At 38.8% G+C, this 14,518-nt stretch overlaps 1 protein-coding gene across 12 annotated transcripts in view; it reads left to right on the forward strand.

The window, feature by feature from the left end:
* The window catches only part of PTPRD (protein tyrosine phosphatase receptor type D), a 1,064,164-nt gene that overhangs the window by 788,075 nt on the left and 261,571 nt on the right, over positions 1-14,518 (forward strand). For all 12 annotated transcript variants that reach the window (XM_030194293.1, XM_030194296.1, XM_030194294.1 and 9 more), the window contains one exon: positions 1,894-1,991. In XM_030194293.1, coding sequence (XP_030050153.1) covers positions 1,894-1,991 — 98 coding nt within the window. The remainder of the gene's footprint in view (positions 1-1,893; positions 1,992-14,518) is intronic.

Raw genomic sequence — 14,518 nt, forward strand, 5'->3', positions numbered from 1 at the left:
AAGGTCTAAACATCTTTGTCTCTGTTATTCTCTCTGTTCAAGCACTGTAATAGATGTACATCAGTCCACCTCCATTTTTTGAACAAGTCTAGTGTTTCTCTTGTGACTTTTCGCTCCCATACTTTCCACTGGGGTGCTTGATCTGGATCAGATCAGTTTAGCCGTCGGAGTAATGCTAAGCATGTATCCACTCACTCTTCAGATAAATCTGCCACCATAACGTTAATTCTCCCGAGAGAAAATTAGACCAAAGGAATTGAAGATACAGTGATATGCCTAAGATTTCCAGGATAGCCCCTTTATTTGGCTTCTTTCCTACTATCCATTTAATACTTCTTCAAGTAAATAAGAACTCTTTTTTTTTTTTTTAATTGGGAAATAGTGCCTTCCTGTGGCAGTATAAGAAGGATTAGGGTCAGTGTGACTCTTCAGTGTCATTTTAATATAACTCAAAATACTGTGTCATGACCACAGAGTCATAACAGGTAGTTCACAATATCAGTGCAAATGGGATTTGTTGTACCATGGCACCTTTCTCGCTCTATGACCAAAATTAATGCTTGCTAAGTCTTCCAGTTTGAGCGCCCTCACTCGATCATAGTTTTCCTCCAGAATTTGACCACATCACCTCCAGGGCACACTAGTTCACATTCTCTAGCCAGCTGTAACTGCTTGCTCCAAGGGCGTTTCAGCCTTATCGATCTATTTTGAGGTGAGTCAAGCATTATATTGGAGAAATAAGAGCCTGTTGCTTTTCTAAGGAGAACTGAGGGTGGGAGTAGTGTTGGATATATGAAAACTGATTTTTAAAAACAAAGAACTTGAAATACAATAGCAAATCTACAGCTGGTAGACTGTGCTGGTTAGCCCCCTGCCCATTCCTTCCGTGTCTTCTCCTTTTTAACTTTTGTATCAGTAGACAAAGATGTTTACACCTGAAGTAGATTGTAAGTATTTTTGGGGGTTGACCAAGGGAATTTGGGGGTGAGGTTATCTGAAAGATATTAGCTTGGCTAAGATCTGTATAGCTGGATGCACTGTATTCTTATTTTTTCCCACAACCCCTGCCTCTACAATCTGCTACTAGTGAAAACATTTTTGGAACATCATTCATCCATTGTTCAACCTTGTCTTATGTGTTTTTCTTTTTGCCTGTGATCAGTGTTGCATGTTACATCAGTTGTCTGTGGTTGCATGTGAAATATGAATATCAGTCACCTATATCCCTCATAAAATATAAAGGAAATCAACACGTATTCCTGTTCTTATAAGTTATAAAATATATGGTCTAGTTAAAACCTTACATCTGTGAAACATAGATTTATAGTCCTTCTCAAGCTACCATTTCACTTTTTCATTAATTAGTCAATATTTTTCTTTACTACCTTTCTCTTGCAAGTTCAGGTGTCACTAGTTACCCTGGACCTTCATTCTTAGTTTCCTTGATTATATGTCACTTTTATGTTTTCTCCTAAGATAGCACACTTTCCCTTTTAGGCCTATTTCAGTTGCTGTGTCCTTGGCTCACCTCCTGCCATCTAATTCTAAGCAGATTTCCATTTCACATGGTGCAGGAGAAGGAGTTTGAAATGACATAGTCATTACTCAAAGCAGAAGTCAGCATCAGGTCTAATGGTCTCATTTTTCCCTGCCTAATTCCATTGATTCATGCCATAATAATGTTCTTCTTTTACACTGGAATTGTTAGCTTGGGAATATGCATGTCCTGCTTTGAGTAACCAAACTGCCTGCTTCCTCCACATACAGCATCTGTATTAATTACATAATCTTAGCTGTTCTGACCACATGTATCGTGCATTGTAAATTTGGATCAGAAGTGCATTTGCCGCCAGTTCTTTTCAAAACTGCTTTCCCTTCTCTCTCCTTCAACAGGTATGGCTAGCCATCCTCCAATACCCATCTTGGAACTCGCAGATCACATTGAAAGATTAAAAGCGAATGACAATTTGAAGTTCTCCCAGGAGTATGAGGTAATATCTTAAAGCAAAATTCAAGACTGAGAACGCCAGAGGGGAGTCCTTATTGAATTCGCTCACTACCGTGTTTACTATCTGCTATACTTGTTCAATGAAATATCAATTTGTTTATAAGAGAAGATCATAAATAGTCTCAACCATATCTCTTTTCTGCAGCATTAGTAAAGCTTACTAAAAAAAATAGCAAAAGAAGGAGAAAAAAAACCCTACTGGTAATGCAATGCGAAAAGAACCAAAGTACGTGTGACACACAAAAGCAAGAAGAAACCTCCAGAAAGTCAAGAGATTAAAAAAAAGCCAAAAATGTATTTAAAAGTCACAAATGTAGGGACCAAAGGGCACTTTCAAAAACAACAGTGTTTCACCAAGAGATGTACAATGAAGCACAATTATCATAACAGTAGAATCGCTTAACTGCTTCAGGAGTCTCAGGATCTAAAATGCTGGAGTGCCAACTTGTACATGGAAAGCAATCTCCACGGGGAAACAATATGGACTACATTCTACATATCAGGTCTACAAAACTGGCGCCAAAACAAAATATGCCTAAATTTAGGCGTACTTTATAGAATAAACCGAAATTTACACATGGTTTATAGAATACGCTGAGCATCCATCTGCGTGACTAAATGTAGTCATTGGCAGTTATGCCAAATAAAAACTGGCATAAATACTGACACCTAAATTATAAGCCGAACGGGTGTATTCTATAACAACGCATGTAGATTTTAGAAATGGCCAAGCACTGCCCATTCCATGCCCATGGCCACACCCCCTTTTCAACTGTGCAACTTCGAATTTATACACAACACTTTATAGAATACGCTTAGACAGTTCTGCGCATAAATTCTAATTAATGCCACTTAGTGTTAATAATTGCTTGTTAAATGGCAATTATTGGCACTGATAGGCTTGTTAACTAATCAAGGTGTGTGCGCAAATCCAGAATACAACTGGATTTGTGTGCGCAACTTAATTTGCACTATATAGACTCCAGGGGTATACGCTGATCTCATGAATACAGAGTTTTGTTGCAGTTTGCTAGTTCCGGTGTCCGTTCAATCAGCATATATTGTTTCTCCCTAGAGGTTGTTTTTCATGTACAATGTAGGCACGCCAGCATTTTAGATGTTAGAACTCCTGAAGCAGGCATTGTTTGCTGAAACACAGTTGTCTGTTGAGTCTACTGTTATACTAATGATTCTACTGTTGTGCTAATTGTGCTTCATTGTACACCTGCTGGTGATACACTGTTGTTTTCATAAGTGCCCTTTGGCCCCTACATTTGTGAATTTCAAATACATTTTTGGCTTTTTTATCTCTTGACCACCTGGTGGTTTCTCCTTGCTTTTGTTGGAAGGTCTGTTTGCCATTCCTACTTTTGTTCTTTTTCTGTTGCATTATTAAACCTTGCCTTAATTTTTTACTAGTGTGTTATCCACTGAATAGCCTGCTTTTCTGAGATGGGAAGAATGAGGATAATCCTCCCATTTGCTTAGTACCACATCAAAGCCCATAGCAAAGATGCAGGCCAGGATTTCATCAAGGATGAGAAAAGTAGAGTGACCATCATGTTTGTCCACCTTATAAGTAACAAACAGGAAAAAAACAAAAGAAAGGAAGATAAGGTCATACCTAGTTATTGGACTAACTATTCTTTTGACAAGCTTTCAAAGGTAACACTACCTTCTTCAGGTCGGTTATGGGCAAAAGATGACAATGTCAAAATATATATAGTGAGAAATGAAAAACATTTCAATGACTTGGTTGGGGTGGAGGAAGGAGTAACAAAGAGGAGGATAGGTAACCTGAAGATGATAAAACAGTGTAGTTTTATGGTTTGTAATGTGATAGGAAACCCCGATCCTTTTTAAGTCCTTTCTGGTGGGTGTCAAGATATTTTATCATTTTAACTCCAAATGTTTTTCGTTATTTTAATGTTACCTCTTAGTATTCTGACCATAAGGTCATTGATGCAGTGTCCAGGTTTTGAAAAATACTCACTCACAGAGGTGTCACCTCGGTTTGCTTTGTGATTTTTGATTTGTACTTATATGAGTTGACTCTTGTCTTTAGAAACTGTCCTATCTCCCCAGAATCACACCCTTCTTCATATTGTCTACATTGAATAATATATAGAAGTTGGGCACACTGACCTTTCCTTCCTCATGGGTCACAGGTGCTGTGTTTTTCCTTTCTGCTGGCCCCATGGTTAGCTATTTCTGCAAATAGGTAATCTTGCTGGCCTTTTATTTTATATCACCATAGGACCAATTTGTAACAGTTAAAAACAATGAGCTAGCCATTTGCAGGAACAGCTGAGTGGAGTGGGCTGGAAGTGCGGAAAGGTGGCAAGTGTGACAAGATATGCAGACAACTTCCCTCCACAGAAGCTTACATCTAATAAGGAGATAGGTTTTTTTTTTTCCCTTTAAGTTGGTTAAAGATTAGGTTGCCAGAAGTATCACACAGACAACGCTGGAGCAGCAAGTGTACCACCTTACAAGAAATACCAAAGTTTTTCCATTCAAGCAAGGTCTACATTCTCAGCTAAGTGTCTACCCATCACACCGTACAGCTTCAAAAGAGACTCTATATTTACATTTAGGGGGACTTTTACTAAGCTGCGTGCCAATTTGGAACTACCGCCCGGCTACCACGTGGCCCGGGCGGTAATTTCATTTTCTACACACATCTAGTAAGCGTGCACGGCACTAACCGGGCAGTAATCGGAATTGTAAGCGTGCTGGCAATTACCGCCCAGTTAATGCATGAGACCTTACCGCTAAGTTGATGGATGGCGGTAAGGTCTTAGGCACAAAATGGACATGCGACAATTTTCATTTTGGCATACGTCCATTTTCAGCCCCCCCCCCCCCCCCCCCACAAAAGGCCTTTTTTTGCAGGTGCACTGAAAAATGAACCCGCGCATGTCCAATACACCCGTATACACCAGCGCAGGCCACTTTTCAGCGCACCTTGTTAAAAGGACCTCTCAAGGGGGTACTTACCTGAAATTTAGGGGATCTTTTACTAAAGATTAGCTCGTGTTATCTGCATCAGGGCCTATAGGAATAAAATGGGCCCTGCTGCAGATAACTGAAGTTAATCTTTAGTAAAAGACCCTCTCAGATTTCTAGGTTCATTCCTATTAGAAGCAAGGGATTTCGATTCTGTAAGACAAAATGTTAACGCAAAGGGGGTCAGTTCCTTGATTAAATCTTTCATGGTTAAAGTAAAGCTTGAAAAAGTAAAGTTAAAAAAGTTTAAATACTTGTCTGATTATTTATGTTTGGTGAAGTTGCCGAAGAGATAAAACTTTGTTTGTAGAAGAATATACAGTTTCTGGAAAACTTAAGAAAGCAGAGTTTTCCAGAAATTGTATATTCTTCTACAAACAAAGTTTTATTCTAATATGGATGTTTAATTAACAACAACTTAAGAAAGCAGAGTTGTTGTTAATTAAACATCTATATTGGAATACCCTTATAGTGCAATGTAAACACTTTCTGCACTTTAAACTTTAGTGCAATTTAACACCGGGGCATTTCAATTTTTATACAACTGGGGTTTTTTAAAAATTGGTTTTAACATATTTATTGATATTTATTATTTTTTTAAAACTGTATCTATTAACTAATTTTTAGTACATTTTATGCAATAAATTATTTTAATTAAGAGTTCTAGTATGCAATATCATCATTACTCGTGAAAACATCTGAGGAAACTAGTTAACCATCTTAAATTGCCAATCATGAAACATTTATAATCTATAATTTCCTGAGAGTTTGGTGTGGAAACCCATACACCATCTTACCACCCTTTTAAAAACCTCACCTCTAGGGAATCTACATTTATGTTTTAGGATGTTACTTAAGACTTTTTTTTATTTCAGAAGTATTTTCAATACATAGGAACTGGTCCTTAGTAGATGTTCTTTTATCTTTACTGTACGCATTAACTGTTTAATATATAACATCTGAACATGTGGTTCATTTTTATTTAATATGTAACCCACTTGGAACTATTTATGGTATTAATGGGATATAAGTCCAGTATAATGTAATGTAATAATGGCTGTGGGAGGGTGTAGCTACTGTGGCTTTGAGGGGTGTTGTAGGTTCCTATGGGTGGTTGGTTCCTGTTCTTTGGACTTGGGGGAGGTGGAAGCTGGAACCCCCCTCCTAGAGTCACTTGCTATTTCCATTGGTATTGTGCCTCTGGGGAGATCTTTATTATGGTTTTTAAGGTAATTACCTGGAATGTGTGGGGCATCAGCCCCCAATCAACAGACAGAAAATTCTTTGGCTCCTGCATAAGTGGGATGCATCTGTTATCGTTTCTCCAAGAAACACACTTGGACGCAGTGGAGCATGGGAAGCTTTGTCGATGATGGGTGGGAGACTATTTACATGCTGCTGCTGCTTTACATAAAAAGGCAGGAGTGGCTATTCTTATTAGAAGGGGTACAGGTAACAACTCATAAGGTCATAGCGGATCCTATGGGCGCTTTGTGGTTTGCTCTGGTATCCTTATATTGGGTAAAATGTGTTTTATGTAATGTTTATGCCCCAACACTTATGATAAGAGATTTTACACATCTTTATTGAAAATATTGCATAATTAAGATGGGCTTCCAATTATCATTGGTTGGGGGAGGGGGGATTTTCAGCTTATGATTGCCATCTGGATCGGTACCTGATGGGTTTTATGAAGAACTATACAAGCGGCTTAAGGATAATATTCTGCCCATTTTAACTTCAGTATTTAATATTGTTATTGAAAAGTGTTGTTTGCTGGACTCTTTTCATTTGGCACAGATCATAGTTTTGCTGAAGCCAGGTTGAGATCTAGAGCATCTTTGAGTCCTATCACACTATCTCATTATTAAACTTTGAGGCAAAATTATTCCCCAAAATTTGGCTAATCATCTGTCTTCAGCGCTCCCATCCTTAACAGCGGAACATTTGGTGGGTTTTGTTGGTGGGAGGGCAATCTACAAGAACTTATAGAAAATTTTCACTGCTCTGGAGATGGTAAAATATGGGGGGGATCCCCTCACTACTCATCAGTTTTGATGAAGAAAAACATTTGATTAGGTGGTTTGGCGATTCATCTATGGGGTATTAGCGACATATGGATTACAAGGTTTTCTTGTGTGAGCTATTTCAACCTTATATTGTCATTCTCAGGCCAGAGTATGGGTAAATGATAAATTTTCAACGTCATTTGATGTTCAGAGGGATAAGCGCCAGGGGATCCCTTATCCCTGTTGCTTTTTGTTCTATCATTTGATCCATTATTCAGAGAAATTCAGACTAACCGGGTATCATAGGCCTTACAGTGAGAGATAGTGGTTTCAAGGTAGCAGCTTTTGCCAATGATTTATTGGTTTATCTTCAAGACCCTCAGACCCCTTTATAGAATTTGGGCATGGGATTCCTCATGTTATATGGATTTTTCCTTTGAACTGGACTATTTTAAGCCTTGGCACCTTATTGCTTTATTGCATACTCCAGCACCTTGGCTTCCCTTGCACGTTAGGAACAGCAATTTATTATGCCCATTAAAGCATTTATGGAAAGAGCTGCTTTTAGTTTGGAGTCAGAACCCCAGTAGCAGTGTGCTATTACCGTTGGTAGGGAATTTGAATTTTTTGCCAGGTTTAGACAATGCGGTGTTTCAGGAATGGTGAACGCAAGGTATCACGCAGTTGGAGCACCTGTTGCATGTTGATGGTACTCATGTCTGATGCTGAGTTACAACAGAGATTTTCTTTTCAATTGGCAGATAGTTTTGCATACTGCCAAATGCTCAGCTATTTTTGTAATTTGCCTTCTACTAGCTTGGCTTGTCAGTTTTCCTCGAGACTGTGCAAATTTCTTGAGGGGGACATGGTTGGACAGGTGTCCAACTTATGGTTTCATAAGCTGTTGTCTAAACAACAGGCTGTTCCTTCATATGAAGCTTTGCAGGAGACATGGTCCAGGGATCTTGGCTGTCCTTTTGGGTATTTAGTGGGTCTTCCTTGTCTTTACCAATCCTGAAGGTGGTACATCAAGCTGAACTTTGGGAATGCCATTACCGGATGCTTCATCATGCTTATGTTTCTCAGAGCAGAGCTTATCGCTCAGGTTGTATTGACACTCTCTATTGTTTGAAATGTAACAAGATAACACACTTTCCCCATGGCATGTAGTCATGTAGGAAAATCCACACTTTCTGGGTGGCTCTCCAGACATATTTGCAACACCTTCTCAGACATTCTTTTCCACTTTCTCTGGAAGGGGTTCTATTGAACAACAACTCCCTCGTGGGCTTGAGAGGCACAAGAGAAGGATATTTCTTTGGGAAAGCCTACATCTTGGCTTAGAAATGTATATTAAATCTTTGGCTACAGGCTTCCCCACCCACATTATGGTATTGGCATAACAAGCTTCATGCCTTGATGCTTTGGGAATCCTATGGGGCTCGTAAACATCCTAAGCGGCAGAAAGATTTTGTAGCCATATGGAACCCGTATTTGCATTCACTTTCACCAACCACTCGTAGTCAGGCTCTGAATAGCTTTCAGGACAGAAATCAACATACATTCTAGTCGATGGGGGGGGGGGGAGTTATGGTGGGAGTGGGTTAGTGAGGGGCAGGAAGTGGTTCTCTGCGGCAGGGGAGGGAGGAATTTGAGGTTGTAAAAGTCTAGACCTTAAACCTGCTATGATTTTTCTGTTGTCTAAGTTGTTCTCCAGGAGGGAGGGAGAGGGTTCTTGATTGTTTGGGGTTGTGGGGGTTTACTGTTGTTTACTTATATTGCTTGAAACATTTGTTTTGTATTTGAATTTTTCAGTAAAAGGATTTAATAATAATAGAGTTTACGCACACTACTCACTAAGCGTATTCTATAAAGTAGTCTGTGTAAATTCTACTGCAAGGATCTCAAAAGTGGGCATGGCCACAGGAGGAGCATGAGTGGGCCATGGGCATTCCTAAAATTTGCACACAGTGTTATAGAATAACCCATTCTCTGCATAAAGTTAGGCATGCGCATGTACACCAGCTTTTCATTGGTGTAAAAGGCTGCGCCTAAATTTTAGTCATGTGGATGGCGCTATGCATATTACATAAACTGTGCTTAACTTTAGATATGGTTTGTAGAATACACATAGGTGCATTTTCCATTGGTGCTGATTTTCTCAGCTCCAAATATAGAATCTGGCCCTCAGAGCTAGATTCTATATATATACTACTACTTATCATTTCTGTAGCACTACTAAACATATGCAGCACTGTACACTGAACATGTAAGAGACAGTCCTTCCTCGACAGAGCTTACCATCTAATCAAGATAGACAAACAGGACAAATAAGGGAATTCTATAAGCTATGCCTAAACTTAGGGATGTGTCTAGAATACGCCTAGTACCTGTCCGTGCCCTTAAGTATTTAAAGCAATTTCTCTATAAGGGCAGTCTCAGGGACTTGTGTGATCCAGTAAGGTAAAGATGGGGATGTCTTCCAAAAAGTAGCAATATTATGTCTTGTGGCATGAATTAAATGATCTGCTAATTCTTAATCTTGCCCTCTAATGGTCACAGCTAACAAACAAACCAAAGGAGTGAGAACAATACTTTTATGCAGAAATATCTTAATTTCATCAGCCACTTGTTGCTGGGACATTTACTGTAGTTTTACTTTGTAACTCTTAAGTTCTGTATAGATTTGATTTTATGTATTTTCAGTAGACTGACTGAAAGTGTTCATAAATTGTGACATACATCTGCATTGTAGGATCTACCTTTTTGCAGTAACAGGGTTTCTTGCCATATTCCTGTGAAAAAGACACAGATATAAGTAACAATCCTTGCTCATTTTTGGTGAGGGTCTTCTTCCAGGACCATTTTTTGACAAATCCAACATGTATTTATTTACAAAAATAAATGTATGCTGCCATCTTCAGAAGTTTAAATACACAACACATTAAACATAAGAACATAAGCATTGCCATACTGGGACAGACTGAAGGTTCATGAAGCCCAGTATCCTGTTTCCAAAGCGGCCAATCCAGGTCACAACTATCTGGCAAGATCCTAATATAGTTAAACAGATTTTATGCTGCTTATCCTAGAAATAAGCAATGGATTTTCCCAAATCCATTTTAATAATGGCTTATGGACTTTGCTTTTAGGAAATTATCCAAACCTTTTTTAAACCCTGCTAAGCTAACTGATTTCACCACATTCTCTGGCAACGAATTCCAGATTTTAATTACATGTTGAGTGAAGAAATTTTTTCTCCAGTTTGTTTCAGATTTACTACTTAGTAGTTTCATTGTGTGTCCCATAGTGCTAGTATTTTTGGAAAGAGTAAAAAGTGATTCACATCTACCTGTTTCAATCCACTCAGTATTTTATAGACCTCTATCTCCCCTCAGCTGTCTCTTTTCCAAGCCGAAGAGCCCTAGCCACTTTAGCCTCACAGGGAAGTCATCTCATCTTTATTATTTTTGTTGCCCTTCTCTGTACCTTTTTTGAGATGTGGAGACCAGAACTGCACATAGTTGTCAAGGTGCGGTCGCAACATGGAGCGATACAAAGACATTATAATATTCTCATCTTTGTTTTCCATTCCTTTTCTAATAATACCTAACATTCTATCTGTTTTCTTAGCCGCCACTGCACACTGAAGCAAAGGGTTTCAACATTATCTTAATTTTTTTTTATTTATAACCATTTAAATTTTTACAAGCGATAAAACAACTTGCTGGAAATACAGAGAAAGTAATATATAGGAATTATTTCAGTCAGGTAATTCTATTCTTTTCCTTAGACCACTAAATAGGGAGAGTGAAACAAGACAAGGAGATCAATTAAACAGTAAACAGAAAAAAAAAGTGGTATTAACCTGATTATCCCCAGATATTACTCATCTAATTCATTATTCCACATTGATCATCTGGTTGGCTTCTTCAAGGCCAATACGGTGTATAGTCAAATCATTTAATTGAAAACATACTTATTGTCCAATATTAGTTAAAAATAATACATCTAATTACATTCTTTGTCTTCTAAAAACTAGAAGTTATTTAACAATACATATACTTAAATCTCTAATTCAAATCCCACTGATTAAAGTAATCCCAGTTTTCACAGGCTTCACTCCTTTTAAAGTAATAATTGAGGAAATATTTCTGAGGAAAACTTTAGGAGTCATACCCGGAACTCTGGGAAAAACAATAATCTCTATATTAATCATCCATTTTATTATTCAAAATTTCTGGTCTATTATCATTTTCAAAATCATAACCACTTTTTGCTCGTGTAGAATCATTTGTTATATCAATTTTTTACTCTCAAAGGGTTGTTAAATTGTCCATGTAACTCTCTAATAAAATTATATCTGAAACAAAATTATTTACTGCCACCGTTAGGTCCCAAAGCGCCTTCCAGATGCTATTCATTGTAACCTCCACGGGAGCCAAAAACTCCAAGTTGATTTCTCTTAGGTGTTTAAGAGTGGTTCCGCCAATTCGGGTTCTGCTGTAAACATCCTCCGTTTCAGCATATGCCTCTAACTCACTCCTCCATTCCTTTGGACATGGTAGGTTGAATAATTGGGGAGCGATGGAGTTGTTTTTTCCAGGTCCAAGAGCGTCGACGCTCCTTCACTGGCGCTAATCAAAGGACTCGCCAACCCTTTCATCTGTGGGCAGTTCGTCGCGCAGCGGTCCCGCACTTGCTGCTCAGGAGACAAAACGCTGGCCATCGACGGCTGACCGCCAGTTGTCCCCTTCCTCTCAGTTAAGATAACTGCAATTGCAGAGAAGAAATTTATGTAAAGAATACGAAACTTCAGAGTGCAGCTGGGCCATTGGGCATACGAACATCAGGTCACCATCTTACCACTCTCCCAGTTTGGGACACTCTTTGTCTGGTTTCTCCTCAGAGGCCTGTCTGATATGGGTAACCCTTCAGCATAGCCCTCTGAGTCATTGAAACACAGAAGCCCCTCCACCACTACAAGGTGGTGTCCCTTCGGAGGGGTCAACATTATCATTAACAGATACACCTGGATCCTTTTCCTGGGTGGCAACTCCTAATGTAAAGCTTTGCATCACGTAGCTATAGTTTGGGTTCCTCTTTCCCTAATGCATCACTTTGCACTTACTCATATTGAATATCATCTGCCATTTGAATGCCCAGTCTTCCAGTCTCATAAGGTCCTCTTGAAATTTTTCACAATCCTCTTGCGATTTAAAAACTTTGAATAACTTTGTGTTATCAGCAAATTTAATTGCCTCATTATTCCCATCTCTAAATCATTTATAAATATCTTTAAAAGCAGCAGTCCCAGCACAGACCCTTGGAGAACCCCGCTATCCACCCTTCTACATTTAACCCTACTCTCCGTTTTCTATCTTTTAACCAGTTTGTAAGCCACAGTAGGACATTACCTCCTACCCCATGACTTTCTGATTTCCTTAGGAGTCTTTCATGATGTCTTTGCCAAATGCCTTTTGAAAATCCAGATGCACAATATTGACCAGCTCCCCTGTTTATTCACCCCTTCAAAGAAATGTAGTAAATTGGCGAGGCAAAATTTCCCTTGACTAAATCCATGTTGGCATTGTCTCATTAATCCATGCTGTGTAATTTTGTTCTTTATAATAGTTTCATTTTGCCTGGCACCAACAGCAGGCTCACTGGTCTATAATTTCCTGGATCACCTCTAGCATTTTTATTTTTTTTTTTATTACATTTGCACCCCGTGCTTTACCAACTCATGGCAGGCTCAATGTGGCTTACATGGGGCAATGGAGGGTTAAGTGACTTGCCCAGAGTCACAAGGAGCTGCCTGTGCATGAAGTGGGAATCAAACTCAGTTTCTCAGTTCCCCAGGACCAAAGTCCACCACCCTAGCCACTAGGCCACTCCTCCACTCCACTTTACTTAAAACATTTATATTCTTTCAATCACAAAGTTGCAGACAGATTCAAATAAAATATAAACATTAAAAGAAACAACAATCAATGAAATCATAAACCTTAAAAAACATTAATTACAGATATTATTCCTTATTATATATTTATGGCCTGCCTGGACCAAAGTAGGAAACAATGAAAATATACATAATCAGTGATAAAGCTATAATAACATGCAAAAGGAAACAAAACAGGACAAAGGAACAAAAGAAACAAGACAAGAAAAGCATGTCTAGGCAGGTGATATCAATTTGCCTCCTCAAATACTTCTCTGCCAGTGGCTCCCTGTATCCCCTGATAATATAGCTCACCAATATATTATAATAATACTTCCTCACTGCAAAATTTACCTGCAGCTACAACTTTTCTCTAGAAAGCTCTATGAAACCTAATTGCTGTCTAGAAAAAGTTGTCTACTGTAAGCTAGTCAGGCACATGTTCAGCACAGGATTGTAGACATCCTAACTGAACCTGCTAGTGTTGAAAGTATACATCATAAACAACTATACTGTGATCTCACTATTCTTCAAATTCAGGCATCACGCATTCATAAACATTCTTAATGGTGCTGTCTGACAATACTGCTGTTATAGGATAGCGATTTTCCATATTATGTAAATGTATTTGCAAGTTCCAATGTGAGAGTTGTATGCTGTCTATGGCAGAGCCATCTGAAAGTAGAAACTGGGAAATGTGCTTTTAAATACAGTTTCAAGCAATGCAATTACAGGTACAGCACTCCTGTGAATTACAGTAGCAAGAGATAGATTTAATAACAGATTAGTTTCATACATTGATTTCAGGGTCCCAAATGTGTCTTGTTTTCAGGCTTGTAAGGTAGAAGTTAGCAGGGAACTATGCAGAGAAGAATGTAGTAGTATATAACTCTGCTACTGTAAAGGCATATAATAAAATCTTTAAAAAAAATAAAAGGAAAAGAAAAAAAACTGGAACCAGAATAAATGAACAGAATTTTGAATTCCACTTTGATTTTAAGATCAAATAACTTAAATAACCTCTACTACTTTTATGTAAGCATGTAGGGGTCCTTTTACTAAGGTGCACCGAAAAGTGGCCTGCGCTGGTGTAGACACATATATTGGGCGCGCACAGGATTTTTCAGCACACCTGTAAAAAAGGCCTTTTTTGGGGGGGCCGAAAATAGACGTGCGGCAGAATGAAAATTGCCACACGTCCATTTTGGGCCTGAGACCTTACCACTACCCATTCACTTAGCGGTAAGTTCTCACGTGTTAACCCAGCAGTAATCATCCACGCACGTATAATGACAATTACTGCCCGGTTAGCACCGCGCACCGGAAAATAGAATATATTTTCCGGTGCATTTAGTGGGCATGTGTAAAAAATGAAATTACCGCACGGTGCTAGGTCCGAATTGGTGCGTGTTGGACATGTGTAGGCTCCTACCCGGTTTAGTAAAAGGGCCCCTTAGGCCTTCATAATCATTAGGGATCTCATTATCATGTGTAAAGCAGGTATGGCGGTGGTTACCCTGATGTATGCGCAGATATATTAGATATACCCCT

Source organism: Microcaecilia unicolor, chromosome 2 (assembly GCF_901765095.1).
Source record: "Microcaecilia unicolor chromosome 2, aMicUni1.1, whole genome shotgun sequence".
NCBI classification, from domain to species: domain Eukaryota; kingdom Metazoa; phylum Chordata; class Amphibia; order Gymnophiona; family Siphonopidae; genus Microcaecilia; species Microcaecilia unicolor.